Source organism: Takifugu rubripes, chromosome 11 (assembly GCF_901000725.2).
Source record: "Takifugu rubripes chromosome 11, fTakRub1.2, whole genome shotgun sequence".
Classification (NCBI taxonomy): Eukaryota; Metazoa; Chordata; class Actinopteri; order Tetraodontiformes; family Tetraodontidae; genus Takifugu; species Takifugu rubripes.
The window spans coordinates 6,244,320-6,269,616 of NC_042295.1; the positions used below are offsets into that span (position 1 = coordinate 6,244,320).

The 25,297-nt window shown below is 43.0% G+C and overlaps 1 protein-coding gene across 7 annotated transcripts in view; it reads left to right on the forward strand.

Moving 5' to 3' along the window:
• dync2h1 (dynein cytoplasmic 2 heavy chain 1) overlaps window positions 1–25,297 on the forward strand; it is an 86,646-nt gene that overhangs the window by 16,547 nt on the left and 44,802 nt on the right. For 5 of the 7 annotated variants that reach the window (XM_029843318.1, XM_029843322.1, XM_029843324.1 and 2 more), the window contains 30 exons: window positions 1,003–1,202; window positions 1,363–1,494; window positions 1,672–1,804; window positions 1,953–2,160; window positions 2,231–2,360; window positions 2,535–2,690; window positions 2,881–3,140; window positions 3,742–3,988; window positions 4,166–4,317; window positions 4,432–4,576; window positions 5,355–5,457; window positions 9,127–9,291; window positions 9,751–9,875; window positions 10,031–10,279; window positions 10,449–10,557; window positions 15,218–15,331; window positions 15,479–15,621; window positions 16,029–16,104; window positions 16,296–16,443; window positions 16,524–16,692; window positions 17,483–17,596; window positions 17,687–17,847; window positions 19,538–19,661; window positions 19,746–19,867; window positions 20,207–20,293; window positions 20,574–20,700; window positions 20,944–21,085; window positions 21,427–21,536; window positions 21,800–21,898; window positions 22,333–22,456. In XM_029843318.1, the coding sequence (XP_029699178.1) occupies window positions 1,003–1,202; window positions 1,363–1,494; window positions 1,672–1,804; window positions 1,953–2,160; window positions 2,231–2,360; window positions 2,535–2,690; window positions 2,881–3,140; window positions 3,742–3,988; window positions 4,166–4,317; window positions 4,432–4,576; window positions 5,355–5,457; window positions 9,127–9,291; window positions 9,751–9,875; window positions 10,031–10,279; window positions 10,449–10,557; window positions 15,218–15,331; window positions 15,479–15,621; window positions 16,029–16,104; window positions 16,296–16,443; window positions 16,524–16,692; window positions 17,483–17,596; window positions 17,687–17,847; window positions 19,538–19,661; window positions 19,746–19,867; window positions 20,207–20,293; window positions 20,574–20,700; window positions 20,944–21,085; window positions 21,427–21,536; window positions 21,800–21,898; window positions 22,333–22,456 (4,374 nt within the window). Of the gene's footprint in view, window positions 1–1,002; window positions 1,203–1,362; window positions 1,495–1,671; window positions 1,805–1,952; window positions 2,161–2,230; window positions 2,361–2,534; window positions 2,691–2,880; window positions 3,141–3,741; window positions 3,989–4,165; window positions 4,318–4,431; window positions 4,577–5,354; window positions 5,458–9,126; window positions 9,292–9,750; window positions 9,876–10,030; window positions 10,280–10,448; window positions 10,558–15,217; window positions 15,332–15,478; window positions 15,622–16,028; window positions 16,105–16,295; window positions 16,460–16,523; window positions 16,693–17,482; window positions 17,597–17,686; window positions 17,848–19,537; window positions 19,662–19,745; window positions 19,868–20,206; window positions 20,294–20,573; window positions 20,701–20,943; window positions 21,086–21,426; window positions 21,537–21,799; window positions 21,899–22,332; window positions 22,457–25,297 lie in introns of all 7 variants that reach the window. The other 2 variants (XM_029843321.1, XM_029843320.1) reach the window with 2 other exon arrangements.

Below are 25,297 nucleotides of genomic sequence, written 5' to 3' on the forward strand. Positions count from 1 at the left end.
ATCTATGTGCTCATTCAGGGATGTTTTCCCATTCCCTCTTCAAACACATGGAGTTGGAACCCACTCTCAGTTATCCAGCCTGCAGGACCACGGCTTCAGATGAATGAATTGCCCAACTGTTGCTAGTTTTAGATGTTTGGTCGGAGCTCCTCACGGAGGCAGACTTACAGGTGTTGACAGCCATAATAGTGTGATGAAATGTCAAATTGTAATATACATCTAGGAATTTCAAATCAGTACAACTATATTAAAAATCAATCATCATTAAACCATATTCTAAAGATCTTTCATGGTTTGAGAGATGTTTGTTTATAGCTACACACACTTGTGAAAAGTCCTATACACTCTGCAAGTGGACTTTAAATGTGAGAGTTGAATTGCATCAGGTATATGTCACAGAGGATAATAAAGTCATTTCTTGAATTAAAATCATCCACTTTATCCATAATATTTTTTTCTCCTGGAATGGGACTTTGCTGTCCTATTGTCTCTTAAATGACTCTTCACTATCTCCCCATTTTCACGACTTTGTGTTGTCATCCATTTTATTCCCAGTTGCTCCGATTTGCACAAATGTAGCATTGTGTACTTTTGTGCTATGCAAATGCATCAAACACATTAATTTCCTGTCATCCGTTTAGGTTCTTCTCTAGTCCTCAACTGCTTTCTTCCTGTTACATCATGTTTATTTCGTGCATGAAAGGCTAGCATATGTGACCAAGAAAACAAATGTATTGAACAGCTTTTATGCTTATCTGATTGTAATTGAGGTTTTGCCAATGCGGGCAGTAATAAGCAATAACTAAAGCCTGTTCCACAGTTTTGCGGAGCGTTTTTTCATATTGGATTGTTTGGCTTGCTTTGCCCATAGGTTGTGCAGATTGTTTTGCAGCTGTTTCAATTACTTTTCCATATTTAATTATATTCTTGTTAAAATTTACATTCTATGTGATGTGTTTCTATGATGTGCATGGGGAATAAATGATTGTCGTCTCTATTCAGTTCAGGAGAGAGACCTGGTGGTTCAGGCATTGAGACTAAACACTATGTCCAAGCTGACATTTGCCGATACCTCTCGGTTTGATGCTCTGGTCAAAGATGTGTTCTCGGGAGTTCATTTGACCAATTTGGTGGACCAGAGACTTGTGCATGCACTGGAAGAAGTGTACAAGGAGGCACAGCTTGAGCTTACACCAAGCCAGGTTTGTTTTTATGAAATAATCTGTTCATTAACTAGAGGTATGAATATCGTGTTAGGAAATATTAGTTAGCCATTGTTTAAAATTTAGAGTTGTCCACATCAATGCAGAAAGAAGTGGTTTCTCTGAGTGGAAAACCTTTTTTCTTCCCCATCATTTGTAGCTGAAGAAGGCCTTGGAGCTGCATGAACAGCTGAGGCAGCGCATGGGTGTAGTCATTGTAGGGCCAAGTGGAGCAGGCAAGTCTACACTCTGGAGGATGCTTAGAGCTGCTCTAATCAAGACAGACAGAGTGGTGAGTATGGTACAGCGCTCTCCTTCCACTGCATCTTCTATAATGGAGACAGTTTTATGTAAAAACTACGTATAGTTACATTTGAGTCCAAAAGATTATAGGTACAAATTATTGGGGAAAGAAAAGAGCATTTTGACAGTGTGATGTGAAAATGCCTTGCCTGTTTTTTTTTCCCAGGTCAGGCAATATATAATGAATCCCAAGGCCATGCCAAGACAGCAGCTACTGGGACAGATAGACATGGACACCAGAGAATGGACGGATGGTGTCCTCACAAATAGCGCCAGGAATGTGGTCAGAGAACCACAAGGTCACACCTCTTAATACAGTTTAATATAAGTAAAACAAACAAACCATCTAGCAGTATAATATCATCTTGATATAGATTGGACAATATCATCAAAACACTAATGTGTTGTACAAGTTCCTTAACTTTGAAGTATATAATTCTTTTCTAGAGGTGAGCTCTTGGATCATTTGTGATGGTGACATCGACCCCGAGTGGATTGAGAGCCTGAACTCTGTCCTTGATGATAATCGGCTACTAACGTTGCCTAGTGGAGAACGCATTCAGTTTGGACCCAATGTTAACTTCATTTTTGAGTCACATGACCTTAGCTGTGCCTCACCAGCCACCATATCTCGCATGGGCATGATCTTTGTCAGGTCAGTTAGTTTAGTAGCAAATTCAGTTTTCCTGATCTGACCATATAGTAAAACCCTTCTTTCTTTTCAGTGATCAGGACACTGATGTCAATGCCTTGTTAAATACGTGGGTGAAGGGTCAGCCAGAGCAATACCGAGAAAACCTCAACAATTGGCTTGGAGACTATTTCCAACAAGCCCTTGACTGGATTTTCAAACAGGTACCTATTTTACTTGTCTTTGTCTCAAAAATGGATCTTTATTTGTGTTGAATGTGAAATGTAGAATCTGCTGTATATTGGCAGATGAATGTTTGCACATGATGTTGATTTTTTTTAACATCAAGCAGAAGCACATACATTTAAATAGAGTTCAGCTTTGCCTTGTTTTGTTAGAATGATTTTGTGGTGGAGACCACTGTGGTGGGGACAATATTCAATGGCCTGTCACATCTCAGTGGTGTAACAGAAAGAGGGCAGTTCATCATTGGTCTTCTTAGAGGTCTTGGAGGAAACATCAATTTTAAAACACGGCAGGAGTTTGCCAAAGAGGTAAGATTCCTATTTGTTTGGTTTAGCCATGCAGTCACTGTGTTCATGTTTTAGTGGTTCATGTTTTATGCCTTAATAAGTCAGTAATCAAATTATATTTAAAGATGTGCACCTGGTGCACTAGTTGACACTACTCGAGGATATTAACAGTGTTTTCAAAAAGTGCTTTTTCTGACTTGTAATTATGTAGTTGTTGAGTTGGGCCAGGGAAAGTCCACCTAATGCCAACAAGCCGCTGGATACCTACTATGACTTTGATTGTGGCCATCTAGCAGCATATACATTCCAGCATCCCAAGGAACAGGTACCGGAACAGCTGGGTCATACAAACACGCTGGCTGTTATTGAGACCCCAGCCATGCAGAGGGCGCTACACGGCTTCTCTCCATGGCTCACTGCTCAGCACCGACAACCCTTCATGATCGTGGGGCCAGAGGGTTGTGGAAAAGGGTAATTATCCTCATTTTGAGACATAAACGGACACACATCAACATCACGTTATTACTCAGTTGCAAGTGCTTCCAAAAATGTCAAAACACAGTATATATCATCTACAACTTATGTAACCTCATGGAAAAGAATTGATTTGAAATTTATACACTTTACATTTTCCTAATTTCAGTACATCATTACAGTACAGGATTCCATACAAACATGCTCAACTAAGTTGTATTTCTAGCCTATCAAAGGTGTTGTGTAGGTGCTCAGGCTCCTGTGCGTGTAGAACTACTGCCTCTGGCTTCATTGTATTTTCGCTCATGTGCGGTTTAAAAACAAGAATAACTTGGCTTTGTCGTTACTGTTCAAGTCTCAATGAGTTTCTTTTCCTTTGCCTCTTCTAATTTCATTTTCAAGGTCTTTATGTCATTGAAACAGTGGGGTTCATTAGCTGATTAATTCCTTATTCATTTTCTCTGTTAAATGCTTTTTCTATGCCTTAATGTTTGTCCTGGTCCAATTGTTTTTTAAGCTGATATGAGATCTATGATATCAAGAAGCAGAAAGAACAAGAAGTATTTTCGGACTGTTTTCTTTCTTGTTTTCTGTTCAGCATGCTCCTCCGCCATGCCCTGTCTCAGCTCCGTTCCACACAAGTTGCTATGATTCACTGCAGTGCCCAGACTTCTTCTCGACATGTCCTGCAGAAGCTCAGCCAAACCTGCTTGCTGCTCAGTTCTAACACAGGTCGAGTCTTCAGACCCAAAGACTGTGAGAACCTGGTTCTCTACCTGAAAGACATAAGCTTGCCCAAACCTGACAAGTGGGGGACATGCAACCTGATTGCATTCCTGCAACAGGTAGTACAAATGCTAATTATACATTGAAAAGAAAAGATGCTGATGAATAGGAACATTAAAGATGAGCTAAAATGAGGAGAGATTTCCAGTTCCGGTTTTTTTTTTTATCATGGTAAAAGTTTTCTCCTATCTCTTTTCCAAAGATGTCTGTCCTTTTTGTCTCCCTCTTTACTCCAGGTTTTAACATATAATGGATTCTATAATGAAAGTCTAGAATGGGTGAGTCTGGAGAACATTCAGGTGGTGGCCTCCATGTCAACTGGGTGTGCTTTAGGGAGCCATCCACTCACTCCCCGATTTTCATCTATAGTTCGGATCTGCACGATAGAGTACGTTTTTCAAGTTATGTGTAACTTGCAGAATAAATTACAATTGAGAAAACAAACGACCTTGGTCTAACTTGAACTAATTATGTTTCCTCCATTCTCTGCTTCTGGTTGCAGCTATCCAGACAGGGAGCAGTTGCAGACTATCTACTCAGTGTACCTTCAGCCAATTCTCCAGCAGAGCCTGGGCAGCCAGGCAGTATGGGCCAGTGCTGGGAAAACACACCAACTGGCTGGCTCTCTTGTGGAGCTCTATGAGCAGGTATGGACTCCAGCAGGTGTTCTTTTATACTCCGATTTCTGTCCATTCTACTTGCGCTTCATCTGGGTATGAATTCTGATTAGTATACAATTTGTGGCCAAAATTATTAACAACTATTATTAATAACAGCAGGCAGATTTGAAAATATATGCAGATCTGAGGGCAGCAAATAATAGATTTCTCTATTTTAACTTTAATATTTCTCATGTCCACCTTTTGCAGAAATTATAGCCATGTACCCATCTTTGGATTGTAACACATTCTGTATCAATAAAGATATACCAAAGATCTGTCCAGTTTGTTTTCAGACTCACTAATAAGTTTACCTGATGGATTCAAGGTTCACACTCTTGCAAGGCAATCTAATATTCTACAGAGTCTTGACAGTGTTCTAGTCGCTACATGCTGGTTCCAGCAATAGTTAGCAGGGTGCTTATTTAATGGCCAATTTCAACAAACTGAAACCTCTTGTGTCTCATGTCTGCTTTCTTTAAGCGATGCGCTTGCATCTGCCAACCTTTTCTAAATCCAAGCAGATTTTTTGGGTTGGGCGTACTATTTGACCTAACCCTGTCAAAGTTAACAACTCCATGAGCACTGCAGTCATGATGGAGAAAGTCTCTCCACCTTCTAGTGTTAAACTATAACAGGTCCACAAATGTTGTGGATGATGTTTTGAATTTTGGAGACTTATTTTAAATCCACCCACATACTTAATTTGACTTACTGTTAGTAATTTTGACCTTTGTATTCAAAGTGTGTGTCTTGTCCCTCTCAGACAAAGGCCAGGTTTACGGTGGATGACCACAGACACTACCTTTTCACTCCCTGCGTCCTCACAGAATGGGTCCTCAGCTTGCTGAGATATGACCTCACTACAGGTAACACATACCAACTTCATATACTTGGATTGCTCTCAGAAGCTGGGGGGGATTTATCCCAGAAAATAAAATGATTGCTTCCTTGAGGTCCCTACCAGTATTTATGCTTGTGGCCCATTTGTGACTCCATTCTACATTCCTCCCCAAGACATTGTATATCTTGGGGGAGGAAGCAAATCCCCCCATTAAAACTTTTGCTTAGTAGTTTTGCTAATTAGTTTTGAAAAACTCAAGACTATAAAACTGTAATTTTTTTGTCCTGGGATGTGTGCAGAGTGGTAACAATTTCTTTGGAAGTTGGGATGGGTGATTCTTGAATTTTTGAGTGCATGTGTTTTTGAGCGCATGTGTCCAGATAAAGTAGTAGAACTCATCCTTTTACCGTATTTTCACGACCATAAGGCACACTGTAATAAAAGGCGAGGTCTCTCAGTGGTATGAGAAAGTTTGGGCACCCCCTCTGAGGTTGTGTAATAATGGACTCTGACTTCACATACAATTTTCTTGGTGGCATGTCCTTCATTTGCCCATAAGAGCCAAGTGTTAGCTTGATTTCCAAACACAGATTTTAAGTACCGGTATTCATAGTATGCAATTGTATGAAATTAAATCAAATGTAAAAAATAGGCTGTGCAAAAATGTGGGAACCCTTGTCATTTTGTTGATTTGATGGCCTGTAACCAATCATCACAAGATAATTGGACACACAAAATTGGTTTGGTGAGCTCATTAAGCCTTGAACTTAATTTACTGGTGCATTCAATAATGACAAAACATATTTAAGGTGGCCAAATGCCAGTTCTCATTCTGTTTGACTCTCCTCTGAAGAGCTGCAACATGGGAGCCTCAAAACAACTTTCTGATTATCTCAAAACCAAGATTATCCAGCATTATGGTTTAGGGGAAGGTTACAAAAAGCTGTCCAAAAGATTTCAGCTGTCAGTTTCCACTGTCAGGAACATTGTGAGGAAATGGGAGGCCACGGGCACAGTTCTTGTTAAGCCCAGAAGTGGTAGGCCAAGAAAAAATTGCAGAGAGGCAAAGATGAAGGATGGTCAGAATGGTTAAAAACAACCCATAGACCACCTCCAAGGATATCTTGCTGCAGACGGTATCGCTGTGCATTGGTCAACGATACAGCACAATTTGCACAAGGAAAGGCTGTACGAAAGAGTGATGCGGAAGAAGCCCTTTCTTCACAGTCGTCACAAACTGAATCGCCTGCGAAAGAACATTTGGACAAGCCAATATCGTTTTGGAATAAGATACTGTGGACTGATGAAACAAAAATTGAATTGTTTCGTCACAACAAGAGGCGATATGCATGGCGGCAAAAGAACACAGAATTCGAAGAAAAACACCTGCCTCCCACAGTAAAATTTGGTGGAGGTTCCATCATGCTGTGGGGCTGTGTGGCCAGTGCTGGTACTGGGAATCTTGTTAAAATTCCACTCAATATCAGCAGATTCTTGAGAATAATGTTCAAGAGTCTGTCACAAAGTTGAAGTTGCACCGGGGATGGGTGTTTGAACAAGACAATGACCCCAAACATTGCTCAAAATCTACCCGAGCATTCATGCAGAGGAACAAGTACAATGTTTTGGAATGGCCATCCCAGTCCCCAGATTTGAATATCATCGAGAATCTGTGGGATGACTTGAAGCAGGCTGTCCATGCTCGGAATCCTTCAAACATCACTGAATTGCAGAGGTTTTGCCAGGTGGAATGGGCCAAAATACCATCATCCAGGATCCAGACACTCATACAGGCTGTTATTTTTGCAAAAGGAGGCTCTACTAAATACTAATATGATTTTTCTATTTAGGTGCCCAAATTTATGCACTGGCCTTTTTTTCGTTTTGAGGCATATTGCACATTTTCTGTTAACCCAATAAACCTCACTTCACTGCTGAAATATGATTGTGTTCATCAGTTATTTGATATATCAAAATTAAGTTGTGAATTAAAACACCCAATGATTGGTGAATAAAAATAATGCCAATTGTCAAGGGTGCCCAAACTTTCTCATACCACTGTACATAAGGCGCACCGTATTATTAGGCGCATGCTAAAACATACAGTAAAAAATGGCAACGGAAGTAAAACAGTGAGTTTCGACACATTTATTGAACAAAATCTTCATTCTTCCGCCACAAAACCATCAAAGTTTTCATCTTCTGTATCTGAATTAAACAGCTGCGCTATTTCAATGTCCAACATCCCGAATTCCTCTTTTTCATCTGAATCAGACTCACCGACCGGTTCCGCTTCAGCGTTGATCGTGAAAGCTCTTACAATACATGAAGACGGTATCATAGCCCATGCGTCTACAATCCAATATGGTGGCATAACTTTACCGCCGCTGCCTCATAGTCTTTGTGAAGGAGTGTTCACCTTCTGTCATCCAGCGCTCCCACGCAGCACGCAACTTGACTTTAAAAGCCCGGTTCACACCAATGTCATGCGGTTGGAGTTCCTTTGTAAGTCCTCCCAGGATGATGGTGAGCTCTGAATTCACCTGCTTACTGTGTTGTTTGATGCTGTCTGTGAGATGGACACGCATGGAATCACATAGAAGCAGGGATGGTGAAGTGCGACAAAAGCCACCTGACCTCCTAACATAAACTTCCCTCAGCCACTCTTTAATTTTTCTTCGTCCATCCAGCCCTTTTGATTTGCTTTGACCACAACTCCGGCAGGAAACTCTTCTTTCGGCAATGTCTTTCTCTTGAAAATCACCATTGGTGGCAATTTCTGTCCGTTTCCATGGCAGCCGAGGACCACTGTGAACGACGACTTCTCGTGCCCCGTTGTGCGCCACCGTGCTGGTCCCATTTTTCTCCACTGTGTGGGTCAAAGGGATGTCAAAAGTCAGAGGGATCTCATCCAGGTTGGTGATGTGGCTGGGCGCGGTTATCTTGTCGCGGCAGTAGGTGCGGAAGATGGCCACCCTCTCCTGGTAATCCGCGGGCAGCCGCTGCGCAACAGTTGTCCTTGCGCGTATGGAGAGATGCCGCCTCCTCATAAAGTGAAAACACCAAGACGGACCTCCTTGGAAGTGCTCAATGTCCATTTCTTCAGCAATCGCTTTGGCCTTTTGTCGAATGCTGACAGTAGAGACGCCCCTTCCAGTTGTTCGCTTTTTCACAACCAACTGTTCCACTCGGTCTTCCAGCTTGGGCCACTTTGCTTTGTTCCCACGGAAACTCAGCTTCGTCTTCCTCACTTTCACTTTCTTGTTTTCTCCACTTTCTGACCATGGACTTATTTACATTACAATGTCTTGCAGCTGCTCGATTGCCATTTTCAGCCGCATATTCGATGGCCTGCAGTTTAAAGTAAGCCTCATACGCATGTCGCTTGACCAATGCCATTTTAGGGGGTCCTTACGCATAGGTGTGCCCCTAATCGATGGACGGAGCGTTTACCGTAGTGCACCCACCAAAGGCATACAGCAGATTTTGGAACGGCGCACCGTCGATTTTTTTGAAAATTCTAGGCTTTTAGGTGTGCCTTATAGTTGTGAAAATACGGTACTTTACCTTACCTTATTGTTGTCTTATGCTTAGTATATAAATTGTGTTTTGTGCAGCATGGAGCTCCTTTTTCTTGGAACATGCTTTCTGTTAATACTCCAAACGTGTCTGTGTCTGTTTTATTTCTTCTTAGCTCAATCTCATGTGACCGACAGTGTGTTGGAGGCCGTTGCTTACGAGGCTCGTAGACTTTTTAGAGACCGACTGGTGTCCTCCAGAGACCTCCACAACTTTGACAACATCCTCTCCTCTATCATACGGGGAGAGTGGGGCTCTGATGTTCTAGACAATATGACTGGTACAGTAAACCAGTCTTCTATTTATTGAAGTGACATTTACACATTCGGACTTTGCAGACTGAAAAGGTTGAGTAGCTTAATACAAAGCAGTGATCAGGGAAAACCAAAGGTAAGAAATTCAGAGGTTTAATATATAAAGTCAAGACCTGGCTCCTAAAGAAAGGTTTCAATAATACATAGCATAACAATATGTTTAGATGTATGATTAAGGGTTTAAAACTGCTCAAACTGAAAGACTAACATTGTTTTAGTTTAGAATGCAAGACGCTTCAACATGGTTTATATTTTCCTTCTATAGATAAATAGGACTCAGATCTATAATCCATCCAGAGTAGCTTCTAACTTCTCATTGTTTTAATATTCTAAAGAAGCTTTTGCACATGTGTAATGTATCTTTTTTGATGTCCACATAAGCATACAGACTACATGCCAACTTGTTATTTTCCACTGGCGTGCAGATGGTTTCTATGTGACGTGGGGAGCCTCAGAAGGGACCGTAATGGTTCCAGGCCAGTCCCTTCCTCCTAATGGTAAACCGCTGGGTCGCTTGGATGTAGCGGACCTAAGTGAAGTTATACAAAAGGTGAGAAGTCTAACCTTGTATTGTATGCAGTTGTGAATGCCATACATTAAAGGAGATCAGTATTTTTTCATGAAGATTTTTTTGGTCACATTTTCAGGAGAGCAGTGTTCCACACCCGTATATTGTCATAATGGGATGTGTTTATCTCCCCTCAGGGAGTGGTGCTGTATAGTCGTGATAACAGAGAGCTGGATCTTCTGCTCTTCCGGGAAGTTTGTGAATTTGTGTCCAGGGTGGATCGGGTCCTGAGTAGACCCGGTGGCTCTCTGCTTCTTGCCGGCCGGAGTGGCGTTGGTCGACATACAGCCACATACCTGGTGTCACACATGCACGGATGTACATTATTCACACCGAAAGTCTCTCGTGGTTATTCTCTCAAGCATTTCAGCAGTGATCTTAGGGCGGTAAGACTGGCTCCTTTTAACATGCAACAGTAGGCTGAAGACATGTTGATGCTCCTTTACGCATATGCCTGGGGTATTCCAGTTAAATAATAATATTAAATAATGCCTCTGATGGACATGTACAATGAAGTTGTACAGGTTTAACTGATATTTCTATGTGACATTATAGGTGATGCAATTGGCAGGTATAGAGGGACAGCAGGTCGTCCTACTGTTAGAAGACTACCAGTTTGTGCATTCATCTTTCTTAGAGATGGTGAACAGCCTGCTCTCATCAGGTAAGATTTTAAACAACCCATTTTCTTGTATTCCAATTTTAGAAACATGTTTTTGGGAGAAGATAATTTGCTTTTATTTACAGCTGATATGAAGTTTGTTTTCTAGTTCTCTGTGCAATTTGCATGTTTGAAGGATGTCAATTGATGCTTATTTGCCACTGGTTGAGCAAATTAATCAAACTGAATTTTAGATTCTCCCGATGTAAAAAAGTTAGTTCAGTTAAAGCAGTGGTTCTTAACCTTGCTGGAGGTACTGAACCCCATGAGTTTCATATGTGCATTCACTGAACTTCATTGAAAAATAAAATATGATTTTTTTCAAGTTTAAGGCATAGGTATGTTTTACTGGTGCACAAAATTAACTGTGCATTAACAACACAGCGTTTAAAGAACAAAACTAGCAAAACATGATTTTCACGCAAAAACGTGATCAGGGAAGCAACTTCGTACGATGCTGTGAGGATCAGCTCTCTTCACCTTGAATTAATCAAATGTTGTGTTCTTGTGTTCCCAATTTCCATGCAGATTAAATCAAATCAGTCTTTATTTATAGTGTATGATACAATCAAAATTGTTCCGAGGCGCTTCACAGAATCCCATGGCCTGACCCCCAACAAGCAACAGTGGCAAGGAAAAACTCCCCTTTAACAGGAAGAAACCTTGAGCAGGACCAGGCTCATGTAGGGGGACCCTCCTGCTAATGGCTGGCTGGGTAGAGAGGGAGGAGAAGGGGGAGGACAGGCAGAGGAGAAAATAGGCAGAGATGAGGGAAATACATTACTGGTAATTACAACAAAGTGCTGGTGTAGGAGTTGAATGGGTCTGCGGGGTCGGATGTCAGCAGGTCATCATATAGCTATAAAGGTGACGAAAGTTGTAGATGGATACAAAGAGTGAGAGGGAGAGAAGCAGAGAAACTACACAAGAGATAACATCATCACTGATCTACTCAGTGAGGAGGAGAGGAGTGCAGAGCATAACCCAGTGGGGTGACAGAGGCCTGTCAAGTGATCATGTTTCTGGACCCCGACAGCATCGGCCTATAGTAGCATAACTAAGATATTAAACTAATAATTAGACAACCCTCGAAATATGATAATTCTGTCTAGGATAATAACTGGAACTACAGAATTAGTGACAATAAGCTTTTTCAAAGAGGAAGGTTTTAAGTCTATGCTTTAAAGTAGAGATGGAGTCAGCCTCCCGTACCTGGACAGGGAGCTGGTTCCACAGCAGGGGGGCCTGGTAGCTAAATGCTCGCCCCCCATTCTACCTTTAGAGACTCTGGGGACCACAAGTAAACCAGCATTCTGAGAACGGAGCAGTCTATTGGGATTATAAGGCATCACTAGCTCCTCCAGGTAGGATGGAGGTAGGCCTCTGAGGATTTTATAGGTCAGAAAAAGAATTTTTAAAATTATTCTCAAAATAATGGGCAGCCAATGCAGGAGTTATGTGATCTCTTTCGTCAATACCTGTCAGAATTCAGAACAGAGAGGTTCAGGACCAAACACCATGACCTCAGTTTTTCCTGAATTGAGAAGGAAATTTGAGGACATCCAAGGCTTTGTCTTTAAGACAGGTCTGAAGCTTCACCAACTGCTCTGTCTTCTCTGGTTTCATGGATAAATATCAATCAATCAATCAATCAATCAATCAATCTTTATATAGCGTCTTTTACAATCAAAATTGTTTCAAGGCGCTTTACAGAATCCCAGGGCCTAACCCCAGACAAGCAACAGTGGCAAGGAAAAACTCCCTTTTAACAGGAAGAAACCTTGAGCAGGACCAGGCTCATGTAGGGGGACCCTCCTGCTGATGGGTAGAGAGAGAGGAGAAGGGGGAGGACAGGTAGAGGATAGAATAGGTAGGAGAGGAGAGGAGAGGACAGGAGAGGATACATACAAAAATACATAACTGTACATTGAGTAAGCTGCCGGTTGAGTGGGTCAGTGGGGTCGGAGGTCATTATGCAGCTCTGAAGGCGGCGATACCTATAAATGAATACAGAAGGGGGGCGGGGGGGGGGGCAGAAAAACTACACAAGAAATAGCATCACTCGTCTACTTGATGAGGAGGAGGAGAGGAGAAGAGTTTCTGGACCCCGGCAGCCTTGGCCTATAGCAGCATGACTAAGATGTTAACCTAATGATTAGACGACCCCCTAAGTATGATTATTTGTCTGTCTATGATAGTAACTGCAACTACACAGTTAGTAACAATACGCTTTTTCAAAGAGGTAGGTTTTAAGTCTGATCTTAAAAGTGGCGATGGAGTCAGCCTCCTGTACCTGGACAGGGAGCTGGTTCCACTGCAGGGAGGCCTGGTAGCTAAATGCTAAAAGGCCCCCCATTCTACTCCTAGAGACTCTGGGAACCACAAGCAGACCAACGTGAGAGCAGAGCGGTCTATTGGGCTGGTAAGGTGTCACTAGCTCTTCCAGGTAGGATGGAGCTAGGCATCTGAGGACCTTGTAGGTCAGAAGAAGAGTTTTAAAAATTATTCTAAATTTAATGGGCAGCCAAAGAAGAGACGCCAGTACAGGAGTTATGTGATCTCTTTTGTCAATACCTGTCAGAACTCTGGCTGCAGCATTTTGGATCACCTGGAGGCTTCTTAAAGAGTTGTTTGGACACCCTGATAATAACAAATTACAATAGTCCAGCCTGGAAGTAACAAATGCATGGATTAACTTTTCAGCATCATGCCGCGTCAGTAGCTTTCTGATCTTTGTGATGTTCCTCAGGTGAAAAAAGGCACTTTTAGAGACTATTTTAATGTGTGAGTTGAAGGAGAGATTTTGATCAAAAGTTACTCCAAGATTCCTCACAGAGAGACTAGATGTTAATGAGATACTATCTAGAGTGATCATGTGATCCAATCTATCCCTGAGAGGTTCAGGACAAAACACCATGACCTCAGTTTTTCCTGAGTTAAGGAGAAGGAAATTTGAAAACATCCAGGACTTTATGTCTTTAAGGCAGGTCTGAAGCTTCGCTAACTTCTCTGTCTCCTCTGGTTTCATGGATAGATATAGCCAAGTGTCGTCAGCATAACAATGAAAATTTATCCCATGCTGCCGAATAATGTTTCCTAAGGGAAGCATGTACAAGGTGAAAAGGATTGGTCCAAGTACAGAACCTTGTGGAACTCCATGGCTAACCCCTCCTGTATGAAGAGGGAACACCATGGACATGAGCAAACTGGTATCTATCAGATAAATACAATCTAAACCAGTCTAGTGCTGTCCCTTTAATCCCAATCACATGTTCCAGTCTATGTAACAGGATGCTGTGATCAACTGTATCAAAAGCAGCACTGAGGTCCAGCAGAACCAGCATAGAGACCAGTCCATGATCTGAAGCTATAAGAAGTAACTTTAGTAACTTTTAGAAGTGCTGTTTCTGTGTTGTGATGAGCTTTAAATCCTGACTGAAACATCTCAAACAGGCTGTTTCTCTGCAGGTGCTCTAGTAACTGAGTCACCACCACCTTCTCAAGAATTTTAAAGATAAAAGGAAGGTTGGATATAGGCTTATAATTTGCTAACAAAGGAGGATCCTTGGTTATTTTAAGCAAAGGTTTAATTACTGCCACCTTATAGGACCTTTGAATAGAGCTGCCAGTTATTGGTAAAACATCCTTCAACAGGTGTGTTGGGATGGGACCTAAAAGACACGTGGGGCAATTGGATTTCTGAATTAGCAAAGTCGCCTCAGAAAAATATATCGGGGTGAAGAAGTTTAAGAAGTTTAAGGGCTTGTTGGAGACCCCATATGTTCCCAGACGGCACATTTGGTGATGGTCTAGCAGCTGTTGGGATGACCTGATTAGCTTTTTCTCAGATAGCTAGAACTTTATCATTGAAGAAGCTCATGAAGTCATCACCACTAAGGGAAGAAGGGATGTGTGGATCTAAAACACTGTGACTCTTGGTTAATTTGGCCACAGTGCTGAAAAGAAACCTGGGGTTATTCTGGTTTTCTTCAATTAAAGAAGAAAATAAGCTGTTCTAGCCTTATGGAGGGCCTTTTTATAAACTACCAGACAGTCTTTGCAGGCTAAATGGTAAGCTTTAGGAAGTTTTAGTTTTGTCGGTGCTAGACTCGAATTGCTGAACTTGGCATTGCAAATCATGCAGTTAGGATGCTGACTCCCACCCGAGATGCATGTGAATCCATATTTTACATATTCGCTGACTGCTTTATTTTTTTACTTGACATAGTTAGTATGAAGGGATTAAAATGTTAAAGAAGAAATTACACGACGTACTATCACAACAGTCAGCAAGACGACTACTGAGTGCACCATATTCCCCGCAGCACAGATAGGCCAAGTAATGTAGCATGATCACCTGCAGCCAATGATGGCCAAGTGGGGAGTGTCATCACGAATAATTTGAACTGGGTGTGTGTCTTGACCTCCGCAAACCCCTGAGACTGACTCACCTGGGGTTCGATCGAAACCAGGTTAAGAACCACTGAGTCAAGTTCTCTGCAGTATTTGAAACAACCTAAACTCTTGGTTTCTTTTGATACTATATATATCAACTGCAGAAATGCACAGTTTGGAAATTTGATGAAGAAATGATTGCCTATGTTTGTTGTGAGTATTTTGTTTTTCAAGGTTGTATAGAGACATGTTTGTATGTACATTTAAGGAGAAATTCCTGGACTTTACATGCCAGAAGAACTGGACCCTCTGCTCTCCTGTCTCAAAGATGCTGCTTCTCAGGATGGATTCACTGGACCACTCTACAACTACTTCTCCTACAGTCAGTGAATTATCTTTATCAACTCTAGAGTAGCTCACTGCTCACCTCCACCTTTATATCTGATAAAGGGAGTCTGGGAGTCTTTTAAAGTGTTTTTGGGATTGCTTCAGTTTCTGTTCTCAAGTTATTCTGTTGCTGTTTGTGTAGGAGTCCAGCAGAACCTCCACATTGTTCTTATCATGGACTGCTCTCACTCTAACTTCAGCATCAACTGTGAGAGCAACCCAGCGTTCTATCGCAAGTGTTCAGTCCAATGGATGGAAGGATGGTCAGAAAGCAGCATGTTGGTGGTCAGTGATGAGGAAAAGACAATCAATTTAATGAAAAAGCTTTAAGAATAGCTTGTCATATTGAATTCTGACTGAGAAGTATCACACTGTATCGCTCTTTTAATGTTTACTGCTTATTTATTTCAAGTTTTAAAGATATGATGTTGGTATTACAATTGAAAGACAGTCTTGGTCAACAATTCATCATCTACAACATACTGTAGCCTAGACGTGCCAAGTTCTAGCTGATATTTCTCCCAAGCTTGATGTTGTTCATCATTATTATCCTGTGACTGTTGAAAAGAAAACAGGAAATAAAATGTAATTTATGGACCAATGTTTTTCATCTAACCATCATCTAACTATGTCATCTATCTATGTGCATGCACATGCATGTATGTGCTGTGTGTACCCATTCCCTTTATCAGATTCCCGAATTGCTGCTGGCAAAGACAGGAGGTGAGAAGATTGATAAAGGAAATACGACAGAGGCACCAGTATCAGGTAGTGTAAACCGCACACATCAAAATAAATCAATAATTAGAACCATGAACCATGTTTATGAAATTATCATCTGAATTATCTGTGTGTATCTATATTGTATCACACACACACACATACACACACACACACACACACACACATGTATAAGCAGTCTTGGGATTTAAACCAGTTACATTATCATCTTCCTGCAGCAGTGTCTGCAGAGGGAAACCCATGCCAATTGTTCCTGATGGTCCATGAGTCCTGCAGACAACATGGTGCCACACCCAGCCAGTACCTGACATTTTTGCATCTTTATGCCACATTATGCAGCCAGAAAAAGAGCCAGCTCACAACAAGGCAAAAGCATTTGCAGGTTCGTTTATCATTTATCAGTATAATTTAAGCTTAAATTTCTTTGTTAACCCCTCTCAAAACAGAACAGTTAGAAACTCCTTCCTGCATCTACAGGCTGGGGTCTCAAAGCTAAATGAAGCTAAAGCATTAGTGGATGAGTTGAAGAGGAGGGCTGCAGAGCAGAGAGCACTGCTGAAGACCAAACAGCAGGAGGCAGATTCAGCTCTGCAGGAAATCACAACATCTATGCAGGTGTGTGTGTGTGTGACAGAGACACAAAGATGTTGAAATTAAACATTTATTATACACATTTTTACAGCATTGGAAAAGTTTAAGATTATTTGTCATGTTTTTCCTCCTACAGGTATTATATTAAAACAAAAAATGTATTCACACCATCTTTTTCCATATTGTTATTTTTGAAAAATCTCCAGGGAGCCACTTGAGCGGCACTAAAAAGCCCCATGTGGCTCCAGAGCCGCTGATTGCCGACCCCTGGGCTAGTAGGACAGTAAGACGAAGGCAAAACGGAGAGTGTGGCCAAGTTGGTGCAGAGCTCCTTAACTCGTCTGTTTAAGCTGCAGCCTCCACGCCAACCGAACAGACGGAGGCAAAAATTAGGTGTAAATGGGAGAGAGACAAGAGTATTAAGTTAGAATAGGAAGGTGAAGAAGGAACAAAAGACTGAGCAATTTTGAAATACTGAAAATATATATAGGGGCAGTACAAATTTGGAACAAGGGTACAGTTCATTTGATCTTTTTTACGTTTTGGTGATATACTGTAATGTGAGAAAATGGTTGCTGTAAAATTCTATTGGCATTTGTTCACTTCTGCTTCTGTCCATATTTCCATTCAGAACAGGGGGTACAGGGGGGTTTTGACCTCCACATTTCAACAGTGCACTAAAAAGTGCCAATCATTTACATAAATACTGCAGTTTATCAACTGGCTCTTTCCTGGTCAATGGTACCCAAGAGAATAAGATACAGTGGCGAATTCTTGCTTGGTGAAATAGCACATTATCCCGATTGCTATTTAGAATGCCAGTGACCAGAAGACAGAAATGGAAAAGATACAGTGGAAAATGGCTCAAGAAATGGAAAAGATTGAAGAAAGAAAGGCCAAAATTGATGATGAGCTGAAAGAAGTACAGGTAGATTAAATGAATAATGTTATCTCTGCTTTGCTCCAAAATCTAAATGGTGATGCATGCTTTGCTTTGACCTGTTTCTCTCTACTGTAGCCTTTGGTGGATGAAGCAAAACATGCTGTTGGAAACATCAAGCCTGAAGCTTTGTCTGAAATCCGCTCTCTTCGCATGCCCCCTGATGTCATCAGAGACATTCTGGAGGGGGTGCTTCGACTGATGGGCATCTTTGATACCTCCTGGGTTAGCATGAAGAGGTAAGATGGGTTAGGACACGAAAGACAAAAATGTGAAGAGTTCATAGACAAGACCTAAATAAAGACCTGAATAAAGGAGAAAGTAGGCTAATGAGGAAATTCAGCTCCATTTAATTTCTTAAATGAACTCGTCAGACCTATAAGAACTGGAGGAGGTGTAAAAGTTACTATAACCACAGTAGGGTGGGGGTCAGTGCAGTGCAGTGCTGTTTGAGCAGTGTACCCTATAGATGGACATACCATCCACATAGTTTATTTGTATCTCCAAGAAATTTCATATTTGAAGCTGTGGCTGGTTGCAACCTCTCCATTCAAATCTGTTAGCATGACGGGAAAAAACTGTGTGTGAAAAAACTCAACATTTATAGGACATAGAAGATTAAAGCTCCCACTAAAACAACAAAACTTATCTGTGCCTTTGTTTGTGACAAGGAAATATAGAAAGGTTGCTTATTGCTACAGCACATTACCCATGAACATTATTCCTAATCTCCTTTTAAATGCATTTTCAGTTTTCTCCAGAAAACCTGAAAGAAGGGATCTACTTTTGGTTAACAGTAACTGTGACACATGACGGTGTTATAAACACTTACTCTCCTTACATACCACTCAAATGATGCTAAACTGTTGTTATATGTCTGTGCAGCATCCTGGACTTAATGCTAACTGTATACAATATCAAATGAGGGGGTAATAAATACACCCATCAGGCAAAACCTTAGAAACACCTGAAGGATATGATGTAGAGTGGATCTGAGTGAATCTTTAAATTGTGAAGTGGGGTCTCTATGAACTGGAAGCATACGTTCAGCACGCCCCACGGATGCTTGTCTGAACTGATTGGGGTTTGCACCAAAGTGATATAATTAAAGTGATTCTTCAGATCAGCCCAATGTCTTCAATCATTCTGGCTCCTGTTCTTCCTGATGCTCACATGCTCAGCAGGAAATGGCCAGTCCTAACAGCTGCCACTTTTCCTGCTTTTTAAACATTGGTTGTTTCTCAAAGTGTCCTTCTTGATCTTTGTGTTATCGTGCTCTCTAAAACATCAACAATTGCCCCAAAGAACAGTTCAACCTGCTAGGTACCCTCCAAGTTTCCAGAAATTTTACTAGCTCCGCCCATTTTCTTGGGGTATACGTCAGACGTATTGGGTGGACTTAGGACATCTAGATATCCCACAATGCATTTCACCTCAAAGTAGCAGAAAGTATGCACTTCAAAGTACGGATTTCCACATATATACACATATATTCCAGAAGTTAACAAGACAAAACCCAAATAGTGTCTATTGAGGACTGGCGATTAACTTTGAGGACAAAATGGTAATTCACTGCCTGCTTTATCCCAGCTACCATGATGAATGAGGTTCAGTAGTGTTTTTTTTTTTTACCATCTTTCTTCTCCACCAGAGTGAAGTTCTGGGTATTACACACTATATCGCCCAATAACATAATAATGATTCATGAGTCATGGGAGATCTTAAATAAAGGACACCGTTATTATGTATAACGACAACTGTTTATAAGTGTATAACCTCAGGACTGCGGTACAGATGCCACATGCAGGGCATTGCTGCTTTTCTCTGTTCAGTTTGTTTAGTTTTGCTGACACGTAAAACAACTCTACATCAATTTTATAAGTTCCCCCCCGCAACTTAAATTTTGCTGTCTTGGTGTTTTTTTTGTAGCTTCCTGTCTAAGCGTGGTGTGAGGGAGGATATAGCCACATTTGAGGCCAGGAACATCTCTACTGAGATTCGTCAAAGTGTGGAAGAGCTTCTTCAGAGAAACAAGGCTTCTTTTGATCCCAAGGTCAGATTTCTTCCCTCTTTCCTGTCCCGATTAAAGCTGCTATACCTGTGTTTCCTCTGCCACATGACGCTGTCTTATGGTTAGAATGCAAAGCGAGCAAGTGCAGCAGCTGCTCCTCTGGCTGCCTGGGTCAAAGCCAATGTCCAATACTCCCACGTCCTGGAGAGGATAGAGCCACTGGAGAGGGAGCAGGCTGGACTGATGGAGTATGAACACACATATGCACAACCAGACCAATAGAACAATGTTTACAGCTGTATTTGAACTGCCTTCTTACGATATAGTCACATTTGAATGAGCTAGATATATTCAAGAACCACTAACTTTTTTGAGGGGAGGGGCAAATCATCTTAATTCCAGTTGCACAGATGTCATTTAGATTAATAACGGTACTATAATAATAAGAATTACTACCTCTTAAGCCTATCAGTAAGTTGTAGTCAAGTTTTAGCGTTATCATGTGCATCTCTCAGTGATACATAGAGATGTTCTTCCCATGTTCTCCCCACACTGGACAACCTTTTGTTTTGTATGTGTGTGAACAGAAATCTAAGGAAAACGGAGAGCAAGAAGAATAAACTGGAAAATCAGCTCAACTCTGTTGGAGCCAAAGTCAATGAACTGAAAGAGAAGTATATCACTATCCAATGGTTTAATTTGTTATTTCTGCCCTTTACCCTTCCTTTTGTCTTGTACTCATGTCTTCTCTTGTACATTTGTATGGAAAATATATTTTATTATTGTTTTCATCCTGGTCCTCTTGAAAAGACTTTAAAACCACATTAGCTTTAAGCTGATTTACATATTTAATAGGTGTTACGGTTGCCTTTGCCTTCTTGCACGCAGCAGAAGACATGAGATCTTCACATTAAATGTGTTGGCCTCATGCTCAATGACTGACGTTCTCTTCAGGTTTCAGCTTCATACGACAGAAGCAGCCAAGTTGGAGGCTGAAGTGACCAAAGCTCAGAACACAATTACTGCAGCCCAGCAGCTCATATCACAGTTGGATGGAGAACACAGGCGCTGGAACTCACAGGTCGGTCGGTCGGTCGGTCAGTCGGTCGGTCGGTAACATATGTCTGATGCATGTCTGAAGTACACTGGGGGTCAGGGAGCAACTGTATATGAACATTGCTGTATATGAACCCATAATTTCCCATAATTTTTCCATGTCCTTTACGTCTGCATCAAAATAATTTTGTTTAGTGTTTGTTTCATTTACTGGTGGTGCACTTGGTCCTTGTTGTTCCTTTGAGTCCCAACTTTCCTGTTTTTACAGATGTGTGAGATAACTGCTGAGTTGGACACCCTCCCTTTGAGGGCCCTGCTGGCTGCAGCCTTCATCACCTACTTGTCTGCAGCTCCTGAAGACAGAAGGAGGCACTGTCTGGAAGCCTGGACAGCCCAGTCTGGCCTACAGAGTAGAAACTATATTAATACTTCACCCTTAATAGTGCCAGATATCTATTTTTTGTGGTCGCATATAATGAAATAATCATGTGTAAATGTAAAATGAAGAGATCACGTTGACTTTTATGTCATTGTTCCAGCTGCTCTCCAGTTTTAAAGCTCACTTTCTGTGTGTTAGCCAAGAAGCTGAAAATCACAAACATGTTACTCACTGTAAATGTGAATCTTTCACTCTATTCAGTCACTTTAAAGCTAGTTATTATATATGATCATCAGTCCTGCTGTACATCTGATGGCAGGAGTCTAAACATCAAATGGTCATTTATGTATGCTTGGACTTTGTGTTTATCAGAGTTTGACCTGCGTTCGTTCTTGTCCACGGAGAGTGAACAGTTGATCTGGAAGAGTCAAGGGCTACCGTCAGATGATCTCTCCATGGAGAACGCCCTCATCATACTACAGGTTGATTTCCTTTGAAGTCCTCTTGTTTCCACCTGTGGCCATCATAAACCTCAGATCAATGAGCAGAAATGATTGCTTAGAAAGGGTGCCACAGTTGAGTTGTTTGTGTGTGTGTGTGTGTGTGTGTGTGTGTGTGTGTGTGTGTGTGCTGGTGGGAATAAACCAGCATCAAATAGAAAGTAATTACTGAGTAATTGACTACTACTTCTGCCCTCCTAACACACACACACACAGACTCTCAGAAATTACTGTTCTTTACTCAGAGTGTTGGCTATCCATTCCTGATTGATCCATCATCCCGTGCTACAGAGTGGTTGTGCACTCATCTCCAGCAGCACAGACTAGAGGTTATCAGCCAACAGGTAAAGTTAATGGCAAATCTTTTTACTGTCACAAAGCAACAAGTTAGCATCAATGAGCGCATGCTATTAAAAAACTCATCGCCTTCTTTTGTCTGTAGAAATAGTGCGTTACTGTGAAAATGGCTGGAGTGTTTTGAGCTATTTGTATCTGTCACTTTGCTCAACCTGAAGCTGTCACCAAGTCATCTAAACATATTTACATCTGTCTGTTAGTTTGTATACTGTATCTCAACAAAACATAGATGTTTGTGCTCCTGCATCACAAGGATCATTGTTTGGAAGTGTTTGTCTCAATTTAATTACAATTAAAAATGAAAATTTTAAACGGAAATGTTTGAAATGATTGAGCGGTTTCTGTAAAGAGCGTTCTAACAATCTATTTGGTCACCAGCACAGAAAGGCAAGATAATCTAATACATGTCCATGCCCTGCAGGATGCAAACTTTATGACATCCCTGGAGCTGGCGGTCAGATTTGGAAAAATTCTCATCATCCGTGAAATGGATGGAGTTGAACCTGCGCTCTACCCTCTTCTCCGCAGAGACCTCATAGCACAAGGTTCGTACTCAAGAGTTCACATTTGTTAAAATCCAAGAGTTGAACAACTTGAAAGCTTTGTTACGTTTCGTTTTCTCACGCTTATCTGGGTCTGGGTTGCGGGGGCAGCCCAGACAGCCCTCTCCCCGGCCACTTTCATCAGTTCCTCCGGGGGGACCCCCAGCCGCTCCCAAGCCACCTGGCTTGGGATTACATCTCTCACCTGAGAGATGTAATCCCTCCACCTAGTCCTGGGCCGGCCACGAGGCCTCCTCCCAGTGGGACATGTCTGGAACACCTCTAAAGGGAGGCGTCCAGAAGGCATTCTGGCCAGATGCCCGAGCCACCCCAACTGACTCCTCTCGATGTGGAGAAGCAGCGGTTTTACTCCGAGCTCTTCCCGGATGTCCGAGCTTCTCATCCTGTCTTTAAGGTTGAGCCCGGCCACCCTGCAGAGGAAACTCATTTCGGCCGCTTGTATCCGCGATCTCGCTCTTACGGTCATCACCCAACGTTGATGGCCATAGGTGAGGATTGGGACGTAGATCGACCGGTAAATCGAGAGCTTTGCCTTCCGGCTCAGCTCCTTCTTCACCATGACAGATCAGTTAAGCGCCTGCATCACTGCTGACGCCGCTCCGATCCGCCTGTCGATCTCCCGCTCCATGCTACCCTCACTCGTGAACAAGATCCCGAGATACTTAAACACCTCCACCTGAGGCAGGACCTCCTCCCCGACCCGTAAAAGGCACTCTACCTTTTTCCGAGCGAGGACCATGGACTCTGACTTGGAGGTGCTAATCCGCATCCCTGCCGCTTCACACTCGGTCGCGAACTGCCCTAGCATGTGTTGGAGGTCCCTGCTCGATGGTGCCAGAAGAACTACGCCATCTGCAAAAAGCAGCGACGAGATCTTCCGCCCACCAAACTCGACACCCTCCACTGCGCCTAGAAATTCTGTCCATAAAAGTTATGAACAGAACGGGTGACAAAGGGCACCCCTGGCGGAGTCCAACCGGCTATCCTGACCAAGCTCCTGCTCCTTTGGTACAGGGACTGGACGGCCCTTATCAAGGGACCATCCAACCCATACCCTCGGAGCACCCCCTACAGGATGGTCCTAGGGACCCGGTCATAATCCTTTTCCAAGTCCACAAAACACATGTGGACTGGTTGGGCAAACTCCCAACTCCCCTCAAGCACCCCAGCAAGGGTAAAGAGCTGAAACCTGCATTGTTCCTCCTCGATCAGAGGTTCGATGATTGATTTAATCATCTTTTCCAGCACACTGGCATAGACTTTTCCAGGGAGGCTGAGGAGTGTGATCCCCTGTAGTGGGAACACATCCTCTGGTCCCCACTCTTGGAAATAGGGACCACCACCCTGGTCTGCCAGTCCAAGGGCACTGCCCCCGATGTCCACGCAATGTTGCGTGTCAACCAGGACAGCCCTACAACATCCAGAGCCTTAAGATACCCTGGGCAGATGTCATTCGCTCCCGGAGCTCCGGCTGCTTGTGGATACGTGTTGGTAGGATTGAGGAGCTCCTGGAAGTATTCCTTCCACCGCCGGATAATTGCCCCAGAAGACGTCAGCAGCTCCCCATGCACACGTAGCACGGTGTGAGCAAGTTGCCGCCTGCCACCCCTAAGGCACCGGACAGTTTGCCAGAATGTTCTTGGTGCCGACCGAAAGTCTTCCTCCATAGCCTCACCGAACTCCTCCCACACCTGAGTTTTTGCCTCTGCGACCTTCTTGGCTGCAGCCTGCTTAGCCAACCTGTACCGGTCAGCTGCTTCCGGAGACCCACAGACCAGCCATGACCTGTAGGCCTCTTTCTTCAGCCTGACGGCTCCTCTCACCTCTGGTGTCCACCATCGGGTACGGCGATTACCGCCACGACCAGCACCAGCGGCCTTGCAGCCACAGCTCGCGACAGCCGCCTCGACAATGGCAGAGCGGAACATGGCCCATTCAGACTCCATGTCCCCTCGCGCCCCCGGAACGCGATCAAAGCTCTGTGGGAGTTGAAGACCAGCCTGACGGGTTCCTCCACCAAGCGTTCCCGACAGACCCACACTAAGCGTTTGGGCCTGCCAGGTCCGCAAGGTGGCTCCTTCCCCACCTGATCCAACTCACCACCAGGTAATGATCAGTTGACAGCTCTGCTTCTCTTCACCCGAGTGTCCAAAACATATGGTCGCAGATCAGCTGACACAACCATGAAGTCAATCATCTACCTACGGCCCAGGCCGTCATGGTGCCAAGGGCACCGATGACCAACCTTATGCTTGAACATAGTGTTACTTATGGCCAAGCTGTGACTAGCGCAGAAGTTCAATAACTGCACACCACTCTGGTTCTGATCGGGCAGACCGTTCCTCCCAATTACGCCTTTCCAGGTCACGCTGTCGTTACCCACATGAGCGTTGAAGTCTCCCAGCAGGACGATGAAGTCCCCAGTCCCACTGTCCAGCATCTGTCCTCGGTCCTCCAAAAAGGGCGGGTACTCTGAACTATTGTTCGGTGCATAAGCACAAACAACCATCAGAACCTGTTCCCTGACCCGAAGGCGCAGGAAAACGACCCTTTCGTTCTGCCCCAACGTCAAACTAGGGGCAGAGAGTCTAGGGGCAAGCAAAAAGCCCACCCTAGCTCTCCGTTTCTCACCCTGAGCAACTCCAGCGTAGAAGAGTGTCCAATCCCCCTCAAGGACTTGGGTTCCCGAGCCAACGCTATGTGTGGAGGTGAGGTTGACCATATCTAGTCGGTAGCGCTCAACCTCCCCCACAAGCTCCAGCTCTTTCCCTGCCAGAGAGGTGATGTTTGTTAGAGTTGAAACAGAGCAATGTCTATTTCAGA